At 38.3% G+C, this 19,982-nt stretch overlaps 1 protein-coding gene across 8 annotated transcripts in view; it reads left to right on the top strand.

Moving 5' to 3' along the window:
* Positions 1 to 19,982, top strand: part of LOC121889578 (SH3 domain-containing protein 19-like) — a 71,777-nt gene continuing 51,795 nt past the window's right edge. For all 8 annotated transcript variants that reach the window (XR_006093566.1, XR_006093567.1, XR_006093568.1 and 5 more), the window contains exons 1-4: positions 1 to 521; positions 11,330 to 11,366; positions 17,486 to 17,526; positions 19,079 to 19,166. Coding sequence is in view for 5 of the 8 variants with exons in the window: in XM_042401627.1 (XP_042257561.1) it covers positions 431 to 521; positions 11,330 to 11,366; positions 17,486 to 17,526; positions 19,079 to 19,166 (257 nt within the window). In the remaining 3 variants the exon portion in view is untranslated. The remainder of the gene's footprint in view (positions 522 to 11,329; positions 11,367 to 17,485; positions 17,527 to 19,078; positions 19,167 to 19,982) is intronic.

The raw sequence follows: 19,982 nt of genomic DNA on the forward strand, positions 1-19,982 counted from the left end.
CTCTGTATGTTGAGCTCGCGCCGCAGCCGCCGCCGGGGGGCCAGAGGGAGAAGAACAGGGAAGCACGGAGAAAAAACTCTTCAACCGACAAAACAAACACAACGACAGCTATTGTTTTAAAAAAATATCAACACGGTTTAATCTGTTTTTTGCCTCCGAAGCTGCTGAACACGGAGCCGAAGTGTTTCACTAAAGCCTGGAAGTCGTTTATCGGCCTGAAGTTGACGGTGCTTCGGGTGAACTTGTTCCCGAGTTGTTGTGGTGGATGTTAGCGACGACAACACAGAAAGAGGAGGAGGAGGAATAATGTGGCTGCCGCTGCCTCTGCTCTGACCCAGCCAGCCTCATTTCCCCTCTCAGACAGAAAGGAGAAGAGAAAGAAAGGAGAAAGTAAAGGAAATAAAGCAAGGAAGAAAGAGAGTAAGGAGAAATGGCCGAGGCACGGTCTGAGGAAGAGGAGGAAAACATGATGAGAGACACCCGGGAACAAGTGGTCCGACGACAGCCGAACAGCTCCGGAGGTAAATGAGGAAAAAATACGACAATATCTGGTTTATTTTGAACTGTCTCCATCTGATATCGATCCAAATAATCGATTCCTGTAGGCAGGGGCGGATTTTGTGGTTTGGGGGCCACAGGCAAACACCCTTTCTGTAACTGGGAAATGTCTCAAAACTTTTGTCTTCAGTAAAACTATTAATATCAAACAGTAAAAGTCCTGCAATATAATTTTACTTAAAGAGTGAAAGAGGTTTTATCAGCACAATGTACTAAAATATACAAATGTACAAAATCAGGTAAGTAGCATTACTATTATAGTAGTAGTACAATGTTTTCCTCTGAAGTAGAAGTATACAGTTGGATATTTTGGGGACCCTATTGTAAGTTAGAATAGGAACATAATTCAGTATATTTCATATCTAAACATAATAAAGCTATAGCTATTTGGGGACCTTTTATTTGGGGGGGCCCCCACTCCTGCCTGTTGGAAAAATAAGTTGTCACAAGTCGACTGGCTCACTTATACCGGAAACACAAACCCCAAATTGAAGCTAGAGATCGTCAGATATCAGCAAAACTAGTCCACACGTATCGTACAACACAGCTCATAATACTTAAGTTAAATTTCTATATTTTTAAATGTAGTTTTGCAGTATTCCCGTGGTGAGTATAGTGAAGTTATAAGGGTCTAATGGTACTGGTAGCTCCTGCTGGATATGTAATACTCCTTCAGGGTCCTCCAGTTATGTGATATTAGTAGGATCCCTGTAAAATCTAACATTAAACTGCCACTATTCTGGCTTTAAATACATATATACAGTACTAGCTGGGCTAAAACTACAAAGAAAAGCTTTTAGTTTACTGCTTTTAATGTGCAAAATATCAACTTGTCACAAAAATACAAGGTAGTTTACTCCATTGTAGAGGCTAAAGTGATTGAAACATGCCAGAAAATATACAGGAACCATGAGTTTTGATTTAGAGTTACAGTTCCAAAAGTGATGAAATATTCAATCAGGTTTGGTGAATGACATCTCATTCATAATTGTCTTTGATACACACAAACACACACAGATAATATTCTTAAACAGTGTAGGCAATGCTTACAGTACAGTATGAGTGTGTGTGTGTGTAACCTGTTTGAAGCCATAAATTCTTGTATGAACATGCAAACATGCCATCATTTGGGTCAAAGTTTACACACGCAGCCATAAATACAGACTCATAGAAACATTCCCAGTTGACTGTAATGGTGCAGGCCTGTGCCAAGACTTACAGCCATTAGTTTAATTAAAGTCTCCCTCTTTGTCCCCCCCTCTCTCCCTCCCTCTCTCTCTCTCTCTCTCTGTCTCTGTCTCTGTCTCTGTCTCAGTCAGAGGGAAACACAAGTTATCTTGACTGTTCAAGGCTGTTCCTTTAAACAAACGCTCTGTGTGTGTGTGTGTGTGTGTGTGTGTGTGTGTGTGAGAGAGAGTAAAACAAGTGCATTAGTCCATAAAAAGCCTTTCAGATGATACCGTCACTTCAACCCAACCCTTGTTCTGTGTATCATAAGGAAAGTTATGACACAGGTCTGAACAGCTTTGAAGTGTGACACAATGCAACCTTGCAGTAGAATTTCTATGACAACATAACAGGATTTAGATAAGCTTCAGCTTCAGCTTCAGCTAGTCCCTCAGTCCAGTTAAGACAAGCACACTATACAAACTTACAAAATCTTAGAGTTGCTTTGCTGCTCAGACATTTTTTTTTGTGTCCCAGGCTGTTGTATAAACGTGAAGCTGCACAAACTACCCAATGAATGTCACACATCTACTGTAGGGCTGCAACTAATGATTATTTTTATTATCCATTAGTCTGTTGATTATTTTCTTGATTAATTGATTGGTTGTTTGGTCCATAAAACGGTGAAAAATGTCGATCACAGCCCAAGATGACGTCCTTAAATGTCTTTTTTTTGTCCACAACAATTCAGTTTACTGTCATAGAAGACTTAAGAAACCAGAAAATATTCACATTTGAGAAGCTGGAATCAAATGATCAAAATAATTGGCGATTAATTTAACAGTCAGCAGCTAATCGATTAATTGTTGCAGCTCTAGTGTAGTGATTACAAGATTAATCCCACTCAGAGAAACAGTGGATTAAATTATCTAGACTTCGGGGGCGTGATGCGTTCTGTCCCAGACACACATAGTTAATGTGTAAAACAAAAGAGCAGGTGTAAAAATAGCAGAGAGGGGATTTACAAGAACCACAAGGAAGGTTTTGGTGACCAGAAGGAACTTAAGTTTCAACAACATCAGACGTAGAGTGGGTGCAACGCATAATTATCTAGAGAACGACATAGTTATCTATGAGTCTGACTGCAAAAGCAAACAGATGGTCTGGAGTTTGTCATTGATATTCAAATAACTGTAAAATGACTCCAGGCTGTAACTAAAAGCTCATTTTTTACTGCTTTCATCTCAGTATTCTAGTGAGTCTAGGACTGCAGCTAATCAATATTTTTTACTATCGGTTAATCTGACGTTTATTGTTTAATTGTTTACTCTATAAAATGTTAAAAAATAGTGAAAAAAATGCCTTTTCCAGTTTCTCAAAGCCTGCTGTAATGTCTTCAGTTTTACTTGTTTTATCCGACAAACAGTCCAAACCCCAAAGACTCCAATTTACTGTCAAATATGTTGAAGAAAAGCAGCAAATCTTCATATTTGAGAAAGTAAAACCAGATAATTTTGGGCGTTTGTGCTTGAAAAATGATTGAAACAATGACTAAATGATCAAACCAGTCCATCAACCCGTCAACAGTTGACTAATAGTTGCAGCTCTAAGTGAGACGACGTTCATATCGGCGCTCTCCGCCTTCCCGTGCAGTAACAGCACAGAGCTGAGCTATAAAAGACAACCAAACAGCAACTTCCTTTCATAAACAAATGGGGAAGTTCTTCTTGGATCTGACAGCAGTGTGACACAAAACAGATGCTCTTGATTCCCGAGGAGGAAATCAATGCTTTGTCACAGTACACAAGCTTAAAAGCATTAATTATAGTGGCTACATGATAAAAACAAGACGTGACCGCACACCGGTTTCCCTCAGGGTCGAACAATCACATGTTCAGACAAGTGAATTAAGAAAAAGCTTAAATCACACACATGAGAATTTGCACAGCCGCTTCTGGCGCCCTCATTACATCTGTACCCAATGAATAAACACGCTAGTTATTAAGAAAATATGTAAAAGAAAAATTCTCTTGAGAATACCAAAATAATATACAACCGATGAACTCCCTCCTCAAAAGAAGAAGAAGAAAAAAAAACCTGCCTGATGAGGGTAAAAATTAAGCAAAAATTTTTTAATGTAACAAAATTTTTGAAGCAAAAAAGTGGATTTAGTTGGTTGGTCATTGGTTTCAGCTTTAAAGCTTCAATGATTAGTCAATTAATTGATCAGTTAGTTGCCAGATATAGCTTTTTTTTTAGCTTTATTTTCTGCTCTTTGTGTTTTATATCACCGTAAACTGAATATCTTTGTGTTGTGGCCTGTTGGGCAGACAAAACAAAACATTTAATGACATCAAAAAAAAAAATTAAATATTCTTTGAATAGACATAGACATTTTATAGATAGAACGACTAATCATTTAATCAGTTTTTTTTTTCAGATTACTCAATAATGAAAATAATTGTTTGTAGTTTATTATCAATTAATCTGTTGATTATTTTCTCGATTTATTGTTTAATTGTCAGGTAAAATATCAGAGAATGGTGAAAAATTTTGTTTTGTCTCGGCCAAAAATCTACAACCCAAAGATATTCAGTTTACTGTCATATAAGACTAAAGAAACAGGAAAATTTTGTCTTTTTTTTTCTTAAAAAAATGACTCAAATGATTAATTGATGATTAAAATAGTAATGGTGATTAATAATTAGTCAGTCGACTATTCATTGCAGTTTTATGGCCCAGACTCAGTGAAAGGGATAATTGATGAGCCTCGTTTAAAGTGCATCAGTTGGCGCGCTGCAGGCATGAGATCTGAAATGCCAACACCGCAGAAGCAACACAGATTTGTCCTGTTGTTCTTTGTATTTACTGCTGCATTAGGAATGAATGAAAAGCAGAAATACAGAAGAGGACAATGAAACTAAGATGGTCTGTTTCCACAGTAAATCATCTGTTGAGCGTTTGATGGTTATTTATTTGTGCTTTAGGACGTAACTGCCATGAAACAACCACAAAATAACATTTTTATTCCTCTCGTCCACGGGCTCTCTCTAGTTCGCTCGTGCTATTTGTGCAGGAAAACCAGCTTTGATCGCCGGTTCCTCGTTTGATGCTCCAAAATCGAACCAACTCGATGCATCGAGGCAGTTTGATTCGTTCCTTTTTGGTGCACGTTCGGCCATTTAAAACAATAGTTGTATTGTCAGACGCTTTCAGTGCGTTTTGACCTTTTACTGTCCAACAACAACAACAGAGAAATCCACCCGGCTGTGCTGTTAACTCTCACAACACAACCGGGAGAGAAGCTTAAACATGTTAAAAACACAGATCTGGGAGCTTTGTGTTGGTCAGAGTCTTAAGTCAAGCTGTTGTTGTGAAATAAAACTGAAGCATGTGACGGTGACGAGATGAGGTCACTGAGTTTTAACAAATGTGTTTTACATGAGACAATAATTTTGATTTGAAAGAAAATTGCGAGAACATTTCTGCACCATGGAGGAAATTTAACTGGTAATCATCATATGAAGCATTTGGATACAAACCAGGCTGTTGACACATAGAACAACACATTAACACACACACACACACACACACACTGGGAAGCAAACACAGTTTTATGTGTGTGTGTGTGTGTGTGTGCAGTATTTCAGCTCTGAGTCTCTCTGTGGATTTAAAGGAAATCTGTGATTAATTTTTCGTCCATCTGAAGTTTGTTGTCTTTAGCCTCTCCTTAGCTCTGGGAAATGCAGCTTAATCAAATTCAGAACCACACCTCAGTTTTTAGAGCTTTTTTTGGTTAGAAAGACATATAAAAGTGAACGAGATCGATCGAAGATATTAACATTCTCCCATTTTAAAAAGAAAAAAGATGTTGGATCTAGTCAAGTTTTCATCCACTAATAGATTAAGAGTGGAGGTAAAAACTAGAGTTATCTTGTAGCATGTTTTGATTTAATGACTAAATAAATTACCTTTACGAGACAAATGTGAAGTATGTTGTGAATGTTCTACGCTGTCACTCAGAGACTAACGTTAGCGGAGCAGCAAACTCCAGCAGTAACAAATGAGATCAGCTGACCAACACACACTGCAGCATTAAACAACTTAAACCGACTCTGAGACTATTACATGTCATGAGTATTAGCCTATCAGCACATAGACTGTATAAAAATATGGACGTAGTTACCGTGACGTCACCCGTTGGTTTCTGAAGAGCGGTTTTGAAGCTCAAAGCGAGCCGCTCCGGCCGTCGCCATCTTGGCGGTGCGTGATGCCGCCTAACTCCCAGCCAATCAGAAATGGGCAAAGAGGCAGGGCTGAATGGCTGAAACAAGCCACCTAGCGGCTGGCGGACCTGTCACTCAAAGCAGCCATGTCCTTCATTATGCAGAACTTTATGGCTTAATAAAACTTAAACAGGTGAGTTATAAAAAAATCTCCCCCCGTACAGTTGTCATGAAAGAGGAAATTAACTATAGAAACCTAAAGCGTTTCTTGTACCAGGCTGTAAACATGTTTATTTCTGTTGTAAAGTTGGGCATTTTAACGTGGGGGTCTATGGGGATTGACTCGCCTTTGGAGCCTCAAGTGGCCATTCAAGGAACTGCAGTTTTTGGCACTTCCGCATTGGCTTCATTTTACAGCCCCGGAGGTTTCCACTTGGTTTCACCTCAGAAATCCTGCGACCGCTCAGCGTGTTGGACAGTGACGTCTTTCCCCCGGAGTTAAACGGTGCAGCAGAGAGGCTGCTCTCCACTACTGGAGACATGATGTTAATAATAATAACACAGCGGAGCAGTCTGCCTCCCCCTCGGTTTGTTATTCTCATACAGGCGGGAGACTTTAAATTAATTAATGCTGTTAACTTTTTTAAAATAAAAAGGCTGCAGACCATTTATCTTAACTGCCAGTTAATGTTTCAAATTGTATTTCAGTGGACTAAAGACACCAGTGACACCAGTGAATGGTTTGGCACACAGTTTACTGGAGCAAGAGACTGATAATAGAGCCCCCTTTTCTTTTCAGTCAATCAAGAATCGTTGTGGAATCGAATTGGACACCAAAGCAATCGAATTGTGAGATTCCCAGAGATTCCCACCCCTATAGTAGATTATATAAAGCAATGAAATGGCCACGAGACATGTTTCCCACTACAAAGTGACCCAGTTTTTCTCCACCCACACTCCTCTCAGTGTGCCAAGTGATAAATGCCTCATGTGAGTGTCTCAGGCTTTCATCCCATGTGGAGAAAGATTTCTCACCAGTGACCATACTGACAAAAGTGGGTCAGTTTGTCAGTTAGTGTGTCTGCTCTGTTGCACACTACCTTGAGAAAAGTTTTATATCAAAATGTTTAGAACAGCTTTAATTGATTTTTTTTTTTTTTGGCCACTTGGGGGCAGCGGAAGACAAGCTATAACCACGACTCTGACATATTAAATTTTAAATTGTAAACTTGTTAGCAAACTATTTCCACATCCAGAAGTATCAGAACAACATTATCATTCGTTTGGAGTCATGTTTCTGTCCATCTGGTGAATGTAAGTCCAATATTAACTCTCTTTATACTCTTGTTTTGGTAAATCCTGAGAGAAATATCAGACTCTTTAGCTGCAAATTTCTCAACTATGTTCACCAGCTAGTCACTGAGGGGGAACTGCAGAGTCAGGTCTTCGTTGTGGGTTTGTCGCGAGGAACGACACCTTTGACATACAAGTAACTGATCTTAAAGGGAAACGCAGCTGCCGTCTAAGGTTCTGTCGCTCAATACTGGACCAATTTCAGAAACTGTTGTCCCCATTAGTCACTTAGACACATGATGTTTCCTTTTAAGGATCAGGGCAGATCCAGACGTATTTTAAATGTTTGGTATCAGCTAAAATAAAGCAAACGCAGATACTGTATTCTACTGTGTTTTGTCCACTTCAGCACTGGTCTCCTTTACAACAGTCGAAGCATTTAGCTCAAATATAAACTCTTACTTTCTCTTCCTTATTGGCAAAGAGCAGCAAAACATTCAGCTCCGAGTTTCTCATTTTTAACCGGCGCTGACGGTTGCTTTTGCTGGTTAAGATAACAAACGTTGATGACTACAGATCATATCAGGTTTCACTAATAAATGTTTAATTCCCTGAGTAACTTGATGTCCGGCCAGAATTAAACTTGGCTGTCGTTGGGTTTCGTTATCTGTGCTCAGCCAAAGATCCTTTGCGAGGTAAGATGCTTCACTCTGTAACGCAGCCGTACATTTACGAGTGGACTTTCTGTAGTTTCAACAGCTCTAACAGAGTGATACGTCTTCTCTTTAGCGGATCGCGTCATGTGACTTTCTCCAGTTGAACTTTCATATCATATAAATAATTTAAGATGATAAACTTAATAGTTTGGAACCGGAACCTTCGTTATTGGGAGTAAGTAGCTTGTGAAAAACGGCTACACCTGTTATTTTAATGTGACTATTAATTTTTTTAATGTGATACATATTAAATCAACATTGCATGTCTACTTTTATTAGAGGATTGCGATTGGGGTCAGAAACACTTAATTCCTAATAAAAATATTGAATATAGCAGCTTTAAGAAGGTTTTGTCTTTTTGTCTTTACGATCTTGAAGTTTCCCTGAGCAACACATTGAATCCCCTCTAGCTCTAATCTTTGACCCATGACCTCTGACCCCCCCCCTCCCCATGCCAAAAAAGAAACCCAGCCGATGACGAGCGCTGAGGAAAATGTGCTGCGGTAGGCATCTGCGTGTATGAACGCAACTCCAGCACAAAGCTCAGCCAGGCTGCTGCAGGACAAACATCTGGAAGTGTTAAAACTCCTGATGACTCCAGCAGAATCCCACGGCAGCCAATCACCGCTTCACTTCCTGGAAGCTCTCTGCCAATCATGACGCTGGCCAGAGAAGACGGGCGGTCCGGTTAAGAGTTTTTGGGGACAGTGGAGAGTGGGGGGAAGAGAAGACAGAACAGAGAAAAAGAGAAGTTTAGAGTATTGGAGGAGCAGAAAAAGAAAGGCCAGTCTTTCATCTCTGCAGAATATTTTCCCAAACACGTCAACATTTAGTTTCTCTGGATTTTAAGGGAAACTAAGCTGACCTGTTGATCAGTTTGGGCTGTGGCGAGAAGGAGAGGAGGTAGGAAATGGAAAATGCACACACATACAGAAAAACACAGTCCAGCTCTACTTCTGTGAGAGAAAGAAACTACTCTTTCTCCTTCCTTTTAACTTAAAAAGACGCTGACAGGAGGTTCAGGTGAGGAGATGTTAGAGACGTGTATTACACAGGTTCTTTGTTGCTTTCTTTGTTGCTCAGGTCTTATTACTCTGTTTTTCTTCTGTGTTACACTTCCTGGAGATTTCCTGTCAATTAAACTAGTGTGTGCAGGAGACTGACATCCTCCTTTTAGGTTTTTCTTTTGATGTGGTTTCTGAAGGTGGTGCTATTTTCTTTGTCTGATCAACCACAAATATTGGTTCTTCTTCTTGTGTTTATTCCAAACAAACTGGGAATTAGGGGTCGACCGATTATCAAATCCGATACTTAGCATTTTTACGATTATTGGAACCTTTTTTTTAATATCCGATTGCCAATATGTGCTACTTTTGTTCTTGATACAGTCGCCTCTCTCTGTCCTTAGTCACCACTCTGTGGTCTCGAGCAATGTCCCGCCCACAGCACTATCTGATTGGTTACATGTCACGAGTAATAGCCTATCAGCACTGAAGGCTGTGCATGCTGCCGTGCCATAGACGGCACAGAGAAGACTGTTTTGAAGGTAGGGCAGCAGATATTGCTAAAGTTGCAGGAAACATCACAATCTTTATGATCTATTTCTATGATGACAAACATGACCAGATTCCCAGTTACACCACTGAAAATGCCTCAATAATGCACTTTGTTGCAGTGATAAAATATAAGTTAAGCTAATGTTGAGTCTTGTAGAGCTAACAAAAAAATCAATAAGCTATAACATAATTTCTTGTCACTTACCAGGGCTGGTCTCAACCCATGACTACCAGTAAGGTCACTGGTTACTGAAGATTTCTCTGACTGTTTCTTGTATTTGTTAAAGAGGTGCTGGATTGTTGTCAGAGACTTTAGATGTAATGGGAAGTTTATCTAAGGCCTGTTAATCTATACACGGACTGTACAGTTGTCAGAGTTGAACAGTCACTTCTATTGTTATTGTACATATTCAGCTATAGTAATCATTAGTAATGAAGTAGCCTAGTTTTGTGTAATATATAACATTTAAACTGTGGTGGAAGAAGTACTCAGATCCTTTTAGTAGAAGTATCAATACCACAATGTAAAATTACCTCATAACAAGAAAAAGTCCGGCATTAAAAGTACAGAAGTATTACCAACTAAAATCACTTGTTTTGCATTGCATTACATTAGTAATACTGATAAGTCTGCCTAAGCATTTTATTGTTTTAGCAGCTGGAGGTGGAGCCAGTTTAAACTGCTTTGTGAGGGTCATGAGGTCAATCTGAGGGGTCTTGAGATGACTGGTTGGGTAAGAAAGAAGAAAAAAAACATAGTTCTGCTGCATGAAATTGAATTTGGATGAATTTTTCTTTAATCTGTGCATTTTTGTGAAATATTGGAGAGTTTAACCTCTTTGTACCAGTTGTTTATTTGAAACCATGTGAGGGGAAACGTCCCTTTGGTGGAACTGAAGACAACTCTGAGACATCTGAGACACAGACACATACTGATTTTTAAAATTTTTTTTTTTTTTTTTTGCAAGGGGCCACTAGCCGAAAAGTTTGGGAACAATGTGTTTTCATTCATAAGCTCATCATGATGTTATTTTATGTAAAATCTTCATCTGAAAAGTAACTAAATCTGTAAATAAATGTTGTGGAATAGGAGTATAAAGTAACATAAAATGAAAATACTCGAGTAAAGTACAAGTACCTTAAAATTGTGGTTCGTTACTTTCCACCACTGCATTTAAAAAGCATGATTTTCATTTTTATTGCATCGGTTCTTAATATCGGTTATCGGTCTTCTTGATTATTAATAATCGGTATCGTCCCTGAAAAAAGAAACATCGGTCGACCCTTACTGGAAACGTAAAATGCTTCACTGACTTGAAGGATTGTTTTTCCATCACAAAACCAAATGAAAGACAGGTTTTCACCACTGTGCCAAAATTCTTCCTTAAAGTTTGTGGTTTTTTTGTTTATTGACCCACAAAGCGAGATCAACGACTTGCTAACAAGGATAAATGTTACTCACTGCAGAAGTTTTACATGAAGTGGAAGTTAATATGTATTTTGACTGTGTGTCAATCATGCGAAATGTTTGAAACAGATTTTTTTTTTCTTCTGGGGAAAAACAACGAGAGGATTTTCCCAGGATCTTTTTCAACGGCTTCGGGAATGTAAACACGTTTTAATCCTCTTCTTTTGCCTAACAAAATATGCCAAAGTTAGTCACAGATAAAAGTTAAATGAGGAAATATATGATCAAGCAATAATTTGACCAAGCACTTAAGTCACTTTGGATACTGAATAGTTTTTGATACTCGATGCTACTGATATATTTCAATTGGGCATCAAATTAATCATAATCTCTTTCTCTTCACAGGTCGTCCTGACAGACGTAAGCCGGAGCATCGTCACAGGTAAGAGGTTTTGCTCTCCTCCCTCTTTTTTTATCCCACCTGGCAGTTTAATCAAAATATTACCAGGAAGTGTTAATCTGTCTCACATGAAGCAAGATCGTTGTGGCCAAGGAGGTGTGTTTTGATGTTGAAGCCAGGTGAAAGATCAGTAAATCTGATGGTGTTTAAACGCATCAAAAGACGACTTCTACAAACCTGCCGTCACACACACACACACACACACACACACACACACACACACACACACACGCTGCCGTCTGCTGTTTAACTCTGGTTTGGGACTATTTTCTGCAGCGTCCTCGCAGACTCGCAGGGACAAGTTTTCCCCCTTTTGGTCTGAGTCTGACACACTCCTGAAAGTATTTTGGCTGTTGGCCGGTTGGCATGGCAACTAGCCAGAGAAGTCACAGGGTTTAAAGACTGTGTGTGTGTGTGTGTGTGTGTGTACCTCGGTTTATTTCACTTGAAAAATGGTAACCAGAGAAACAAAACTGCAGGCTAGTCTGCATAAAAGGGAGTAGATAATGTAAGAGAGTCATTTTTAAGGCTGTTTCTGACCATGTTAAGTAAATAACAGATTAAGTTAGATTTGTTTTTCATCAGGGTTTTCTATGTGTTATTATCTAAATTTTGTGTTTTAGAGTTTGACCAAACTGCAGTAATAACTTTCAGGTTTTCACTTTAACCAGAACGCATGTTTAAAACTGATCTCCTTACAAAGACAATAGGTATAGTGTAGTGGCAGACCAGCTTCTAACCTCAGTTAAAACCTCTATTGACTTAAAACTTCCTGCAGCAGCTTTATATTAACGACTGTAATCAGCTCTGGAAGGCTTGTTTACCATGAATCAGACACAGAGAGTGTGGAGTTTGCATTAGCAGCATATTAACGTCGCAAAAGTCCTGTTATTGTCGTTCTCTTCTCAGGTTTTTCTCTTTTGTTTGATGTTCAGCCAGAAACTGTTTGGTCTCTTTTTTATCTCTGTAAGTTCCCTTAAGTTGCTTTGAAAACTCTCTTGTAAGATTGTTGAGAGTTAGACCTTGATGACAGTTTGTATATCTACATCTGCTAACTTTGCTCATTAACATAAAGGTGTCAGTATGCTTCAGTTGAAGGGCTCTAAGCAAGCCCACTTCTCTCTTAAAGAGCTCTGTGGTGTTTTCTTGTAAACAAATAACAGTTATGTTTACATTCAGTCTTTCTCACCAAAACACGTTGTATGTAGGGCTGTATGATATGACGATATATATCGTATGACGAGAGAAAAATGTCTATGGTTTCATATCGTTGTGACGCAAATCACGGCAAGAGTCTGTCCATCTTTTGTGCGGATTACATTGATAATTTACTCTTCTTGGCTTTTTACTTGTGAAGCTTTTATTGCACTTACAATAACATAATGAGTTACGTTGTTGTCAACTCTCCACTGCTGTCTGTCTCTCCTCTGCTGCGCTGCAAACACGCGGAGGACTCAGCCCCGCGCACACTGAGAAAGAGCAGAGAAGCAGCGAGACGGCGACCATAAATGACAGCAAAATGCAGTAGAGACCATCTTTTATTTATGTTATTTACCAAATGTATTATGCACTCGTTTAATATCAGCTCAGTGTGACAGTCTCTGCTGCGTTTTGCTGTCGTTTATGATCACGCTGCTCTACTCTGCTCTCTATGGTTCACCGGGGGCGGGGCTGAGCCCTCTGTGTGCAGGTGAAGTAGGGGGGGGGGGGGGGGGCAACTATTTATTCATTGAATTAAAATGTGCTTTATCAGGATATGAAATGACCTGTATTTGGAAATGAGATTTTGGTCATATCGCACAGCCCTAATTGTATGTATCCTTACAGTCTATCTAGGCCTGTCACCATAATTACATTATACAATATATGGACATGATCTTGATCATTTTTGCTGATGTCGATATTGCCTGTTGTATTTACTTGCGTGTTTGTTTACATAAGAGAGCTGCGTAGAAAGAGAGAGAGCGGGTTGGCGCTAGCAACCAGAGCAGAGAAAGTAACTATTATGATGTCATCAGTATAGCTGTTAACATAGCAGTGCAGTGTGTGTACAGTTTAGGCTATTAGTCAGAGAATAAATGCTACGACTCCTCAAGACCCAAACCAAGTTCCCATGTCTTGCTTGCCACCTGCTGATTAAAGTGAAGGGGTTAGCCCCGTAGTTAGAGATAGCGGGACCATTTAAGGTGGACCAGCTATTCTCATTGTAGTGACAAGCTGAGCTGCTCCTAATAGAGAGCAGAGAAATGTCTGGCTGCTGAATCACTCCCGAGTTTTGCTGCTAGGGTGGTCATAAATTTGTTTTTGTTTTCTTTTTTAAGACAAACAGAAAATGACTGATGTGTAACTATTTAACTCATATAATCCTTTTTTTTGTGAGCATCACACTCCTGGCTCCTGACATTTCTAGAAACCCTAAAATTCTCCCAAAACTCTTCACTCCCACTAGTGAACATATGCTGGGGGTTCGTCGGCTATGTATGTAGGCTGCAGGTATGGTCTTAGTGAATAAGGTGAAGCTAGGGGTCCTGAGACCTTCCAAATAGGTAAGTATCGGTGTTACCATGTTAACTGCAACTATGGCATAAATTGATGTCAAAATGACAACAATATCGTTTATCGCGATTATTTCTGGGACAATATATCGTCCAACGAAAGGTGTTATCGTGACAGGTCACCACTGACACAATTCAATTCAATTAATTTCAATTTGATTAAGTTCAATTTTCAATTCAATTACATCAAATAAACACTAATATTGCATGAAGAGCTTCTCAGTTTATCCTGGGAACTTAAATTTCTTCTACATTTAACAAGTGAGGATCACTGTTGTTTCCTTGAATGTTAGAGGCTGAATTTCCTGGTTGTAAAACTGTGGACCAACCCTTTTTTGGGCAAATGCAAGCAGACTCTAAAACATGACTCATCTATAAATTTTTTTTTTTTAAGCCTACATGTGCAAAACAGTTCAGCAAGAATAATAAAAAAAGACCCGCAGCACTTGCAAGAGCTTCATCATTATGCATATTTAAAGAAATAAATGCTAACACATGCTAAACATCGCCTCACAGTCGCTACTCCTCGGGGTACCCTATGTTTTCATTGGTCACACTATTATTCTGTCACTTTTCGTTTATACAACCAAGTATGAATGTCCGCAAGGAATGACTGTACAAAAATATGCACCATTATCCCCATTTGTATGATTTATTACATCCAACCCCTCTTTATGAAGGCTGGTTTTCCATTGAGTGTTCTGAACCATAATAAACCCGCCTTTTATAGGTGTGTATTACATCAATCTTTGCCTAAACTGCTGGATTATCAGCACAGAAAAACTGCATAAAATGCTCAACAACTCTGACTACAGTTGCAAAAATTACCATCGAGTTAAACTAACACCTCTGACAGTCTGAACACAATCTAAACATTTTGATTTTTAACCTCAGTGGTACTTGAGAGTCATTTTTACTGTATTTTACTAAGTGTAAGCCCAGTCTCTTTACAGTGAAATGGAGTATTTTTCCGTCACTGTTTAAAGTAAAGTAGTGAGTTTGGATGTTTGTGTGTGTGTGTGTGTTTGGGCAGTGTCAGGGGTGAGTCATGTGTGTCTGTTCATGGTTAGAAGCTCTGCAGTAGAAAAAGACAGAGAGAGACAGCAAGAGAGACTGTTAGAAACAAAGACACACAGAGAACGAAAACAGACTGAAAGCCAATTAATAAAGACAGAGTGAGAGACGAGAGAGAGAAAGTGTCATCTGACTTCCTTCTGTCGACCGGGTGAGTCTGTCTCTGTTGTTTCCTGATCTGCCTAGCAACACCTACTTTTCCATTTAAATAGGGAAAAAAAACAATTTCAAGCTTCTCTCTGATCCTGGAGCTCTTGAAACATCTTTAAATCAGTTTGACAGTTTGGGTTGCAGGCGGGTGATGTCTTAGACTTTGATTTAAGCTGATGGTCAGGGAATAACAAGGAATTTTCCAAATTCTCTTTACGGGAATTTAGCAGATTCTTCTAGAAGATTAAGAGAAAAAAACATTTAAATGATTGCTCTGTCCAAACGTAATAAAATCCACCAACTAGACGGAGCCAGACTAGCTGTTTCCAGTGTTTATGCTAAGCTAATTGGCTTCTGCTGATAGCTTCATATTCACCGACAGACACGAGCGCGCTATCAATCTTCTCTCATCTAACTAACGCCAGAAAACAAATTAACATATTTCCCAAAATGCGGAACTTTTCCTTTTACAAATCACAAAGGGAGAAAATGTTTAGTTCTTGGAATCGCTCTAAGTGGGTTTCCATGCACCCTTTTTTTATGTACTTTTTCAATTTGCACGTACACAAACATGAGTAAAAAGTCTAAATACTGCAAAAAAAACAACAACTTTACACTTGGATGAGGTGGAAAAGTTGATGTATTGGTAAAAGCAAGATGTGACAAAGTGCAATGGGAACAGATTAATAATTGTGGATTAAATGTCTTAAACTCTCTTCTTTTTGTCTAGGCACTCAACTATTAATATTCACAAAACAGTTGTGGATGGAAACGCACATTAATTTGCATTTTCTTTTATTGTTTTTCTGAAATTTAGGTAAAAGTTTGCACTACATTTAGATGGAAACCTGACATAGTTCATGGAAAACTATAATTTGATAGCATGTTTCTTGTGTGAAACATGCTATACATACTGTACGTCATGTTGAAGTCAATCCAATGTGTTTCGACCAGTATGAGGCTTCAGCCACGAGGCGACCACACATAGCTTCATCCCCAAATTTGGCAATTTTGCATCTGTGATTAAAATGTTTCATATTTATAATGAAAGTAGTTCTCTGTAGGTGCCGTCCAACGTCTGCAGTAGCATTTTTGTTTTAGGGTTGAACAATTTGATGATAGACATTGTGAGACTATGTACATTTTTCTGCAATCAGAGGTTTTATCAGACCATTAATACCATGGTAGCTGGTCATATTAGGCAATAATCAGTGTGATGATGAAGTACCATGATTTGTTGAGTATATAATTTGCTGGATTAACCAAAAACATCTTAAAATGTACTTATTGAATTACAGTTGTGTGTAAAAGTATTAGTCACTAAATATAAAGTGAGGAATCTTTCAAAAATAAAACCATGAATAGTTTTTATTTATCATTTAACTTCATGCAAAGTTCAAAACAACAGTGTTGATCAAGGTGTTTTTACAGAACAAGTTGAAGATACAGGAAAATACTTAAAACGGTACAAACAGATAAACATAAATAGATAAGTAACTGATGTGTTTGTTTATTGTGTACAGTCTGTCCTGTGGGATGTAAAAGGAAGTTTCACTCTTAAACCAGGATGTGAACTTGAAGATTTCCTGTGTAATCAGTGTTTTGTAGATACTGTCAGTTTCCTCTGATGAGGACAATCAGCTGTTAGTTTGGATCTGACTCTGAGTTTTTATGTCCAGAGCATCTGTCCTTCAGTCTTTTTTAGTTTTGTAGCACTTAAAGCATCGACCGCTTTACTTTTTGCAGACTTGGGGCTGTTCCTCTCCCCCGAGAGTTCGGTACGATTTGATGAAGTGTGAAAGCCGTTGTTGTGTCTGGGTGTGAAGAGCGATGATCCACTCTGCACAAAGTAAAGACATTACCATACGTGCACTGATACGGGAATAAGAAGGTGACTTTGATAGGGAATATGTAGTTGTATGATGGTGAAATATGAAGTGAAGGACGTATCCAAACACAAATGGTAACAGAATCAAAATAATGGAGTGAAACGCCTTTGTTGTTCTTGTCAGATTTATCAGATCAAATCGAGGTGTGATGGGAAAGCAAAGTGGAGCTCACAGATAAATGAAAAGTAAAAAAAACAACTGTTTCCAGTGTTTTTCTGTGTAATAAAACGGGAGAAAACATGTGCGGAGATCCAACGCTGACGACTGGGTGGGATGACCAAGCTATATTTGTCACTGGAAAACAGAGAGAGAGAGAGAGATTTACCGAGGGAGGATGTTGCAACAGAGGTGAAATAATGTGACTCATGTTTTCCTTTTTTTTCTTATTCCTCCCTCTCTGTTTTTTTTTTTTTTTTTTTTTCTCTCTCTGTAGCCAGGGTCCGCTCTCCTCCATCAGAGCTGTCATAAAGAGAAGTGAGTATTCATGGAGATCATTCCTCTGCAACGAAGCGACAAAAAAAGCCAAATATGTCCGTACGCCACAAATTCATTTCACCAAAGAAAGAGAAGGAAGTTTAAATAATCAGCTCTACAGCCTGAAATCACTGCATGTAATCACTCTACAGAGAGATTCGGGGGTTTCTGTTGGACATAAATGTTGGAAATGTTTTGGAAATGATGTAAAGAAAAGAATCTACAGATGAAATCAAAGGTGTAAACAGAATAAAATTCATTATCTTAAATAGAATAAATAAAGTAGCCTCATTTGGTCAATGGCACCATGAAGAATATGCGGTGTACAGATTCATATTGACCTTAATAAAAGGTCTCTTAGTTCCAATGTAGGTAAATTTTAATTATACTTTAATATTACTTCAATTATATTTTAGACTGTGGTTTGATTCCATCTTTGTGGCAGCAGTTTGGGGAAGACCCTGTCACTGGTTTAACATGACATAGTGTAAATGAAATGTTTAGCTATCAAATTTGGCTGTAATGTTCACGTGTCCACATATTTTTGTCAATGTCAGTTTGTCTTAGAAAGCCTGAATCCATCCAAACGTATTGATCTAAACTGTAAAAGATTCATTTTTCAAGGTGCATCAAAGTAAACTTTTGATTGTAAAGATGAATATTTTTCTTTGGTGCTCGTATGTTGACTTTTAAAAATGTAAAAGAGTTTTAAGTGTAAAGATGGTCACTCCTCCAGCAGAGCTTTGCAGATATCTGAAGTCCATTTGAATCGTTGCCTGAATATTTTCCATTTTTAAAAATGGAAAATATTCAAGATTTAGTCATTTTCTTGTATATTTGCACAAGCAAAAGAACTGAAATGCTGTTCCTCCCAGCCCACAACAGTGCAACAACAGAAAGGATAAAGATGTACTGTATATCTAAAAATTCCCTTTAAACAATGTTAAAACATATAAATCCCAAGAGAAAAAAACAAAATAAAAAAAGAAAGAGCAAGTTAGCAGCACAGTGCATTTAGAGTCTCAGTTTGATGTAAACACAGCACCATGTTAGGTTTGACCTTTTGTGGGTTAATACATCAAAATACGACCATAACATAGATGTCTGTCACCTAATTTATTTTTCATATCTTGACTTGAGTCTCTTCATTATTTGACAACATCACATCAGGGCTGAAAATATCTTGTTTTGTCCAACAAACAACCAACAACATACCTAAAATATTAATGTATGACAAATAAAAGCATAAAATCTGCATATTTAAGAACCTTAAACCAGCAAATTTCTGGCATTTTTGCTTAAAAATGACTAAAATAATTATTTGATCAAAATAGTTGCAGATTTATTTTCTATTGATTGACTTATTGACTGATTGTTGGACCTTTAAATCACGTATATATTCTACATCTGCTTTGTTAATCATCTAATTGAACCTGTATGATGCTTGCAATAGATTTAATATTCCATGAAGCTTTTACTCACCTTCTTGTCTTCAGCATTACATCTTTGTCAAAGTCGCTAACTTGCTGTCTCTATGTTTTCTGTCCATCAGCGTCAACCAGGTCAACGTCTCTGTCCGAGACGCCCCGAGAACGAGACAGAGAGCGAGAGAGAGACAGGGACAGAGAAAGAGACAGGAGGTAAGACACTGCTGGATTGTCTTAATGTTATTAGATTTTATTGCACAAATACAGCTGCTTTAAGGGGATAAACCAGGAAGTATGTGTGCAGCGGAGCAAACGTGCTTTCTTAATGTTCAAATGTAGTTCTGCTCTCTGTGGGCAAACATATTTGCCAAATAACAAACACAAGACCTGTTTACCCCTTTAGTCTGAATCACCTCATCTTACTACAGATAATCTCCAAGCAAATATCTTGTTGTTCAGAAGTATAAAATGACAGAGAGAAGGTCCCGTTAGAGTAGTTGGTTACTGGGTTGTACACAAGTCAAGTCATGAAAAGAGAGAGAGTGTTTGTAGTCAACAAGCAAGCGTGACCTTTACTGTTTACAGTAAATAAACTCCATGTAAGGAATTTACTGGTGGGGCGTTTTATTACTCAGCTCCTTCCTGCTTTATATTTACACACTTTAATCAAACATTTATAAACCTTTCTCTTATCGTTAAGATATCACAGCTGAGCTACGTTTCCTTGACTATGAAAGCTTGTTTTTTTTCTTGTGTTTTATTAGATTGAAGTGTGGTCTGATGCATGTGCGGTAGACATGTATATATGCAAAAGCTTGTTAGAGGCAGGCGTCAGATTCACAATATGAAACAACATCTTTATGAAAAAATAACAGGCTGAAACAACCAATCAGAGGATGAGTCAAACCTTAAATACCTGAGACAATTATAACACCAGTAACTCATAAAAACATCCTTAAAATAAAACAATGAATGTCAAAATCCATAAAATACAAACGAACATGGAAATAGAAAAAAAAAGATGAAAGA

Source organism: Thunnus maccoyii, chromosome 22 (assembly GCF_910596095.1).
Source record: "Thunnus maccoyii chromosome 22, fThuMac1.1, whole genome shotgun sequence".
NCBI classification, from domain to species: Eukaryota; Metazoa; Chordata; class Actinopteri; order Scombriformes; family Scombridae; genus Thunnus; species Thunnus maccoyii.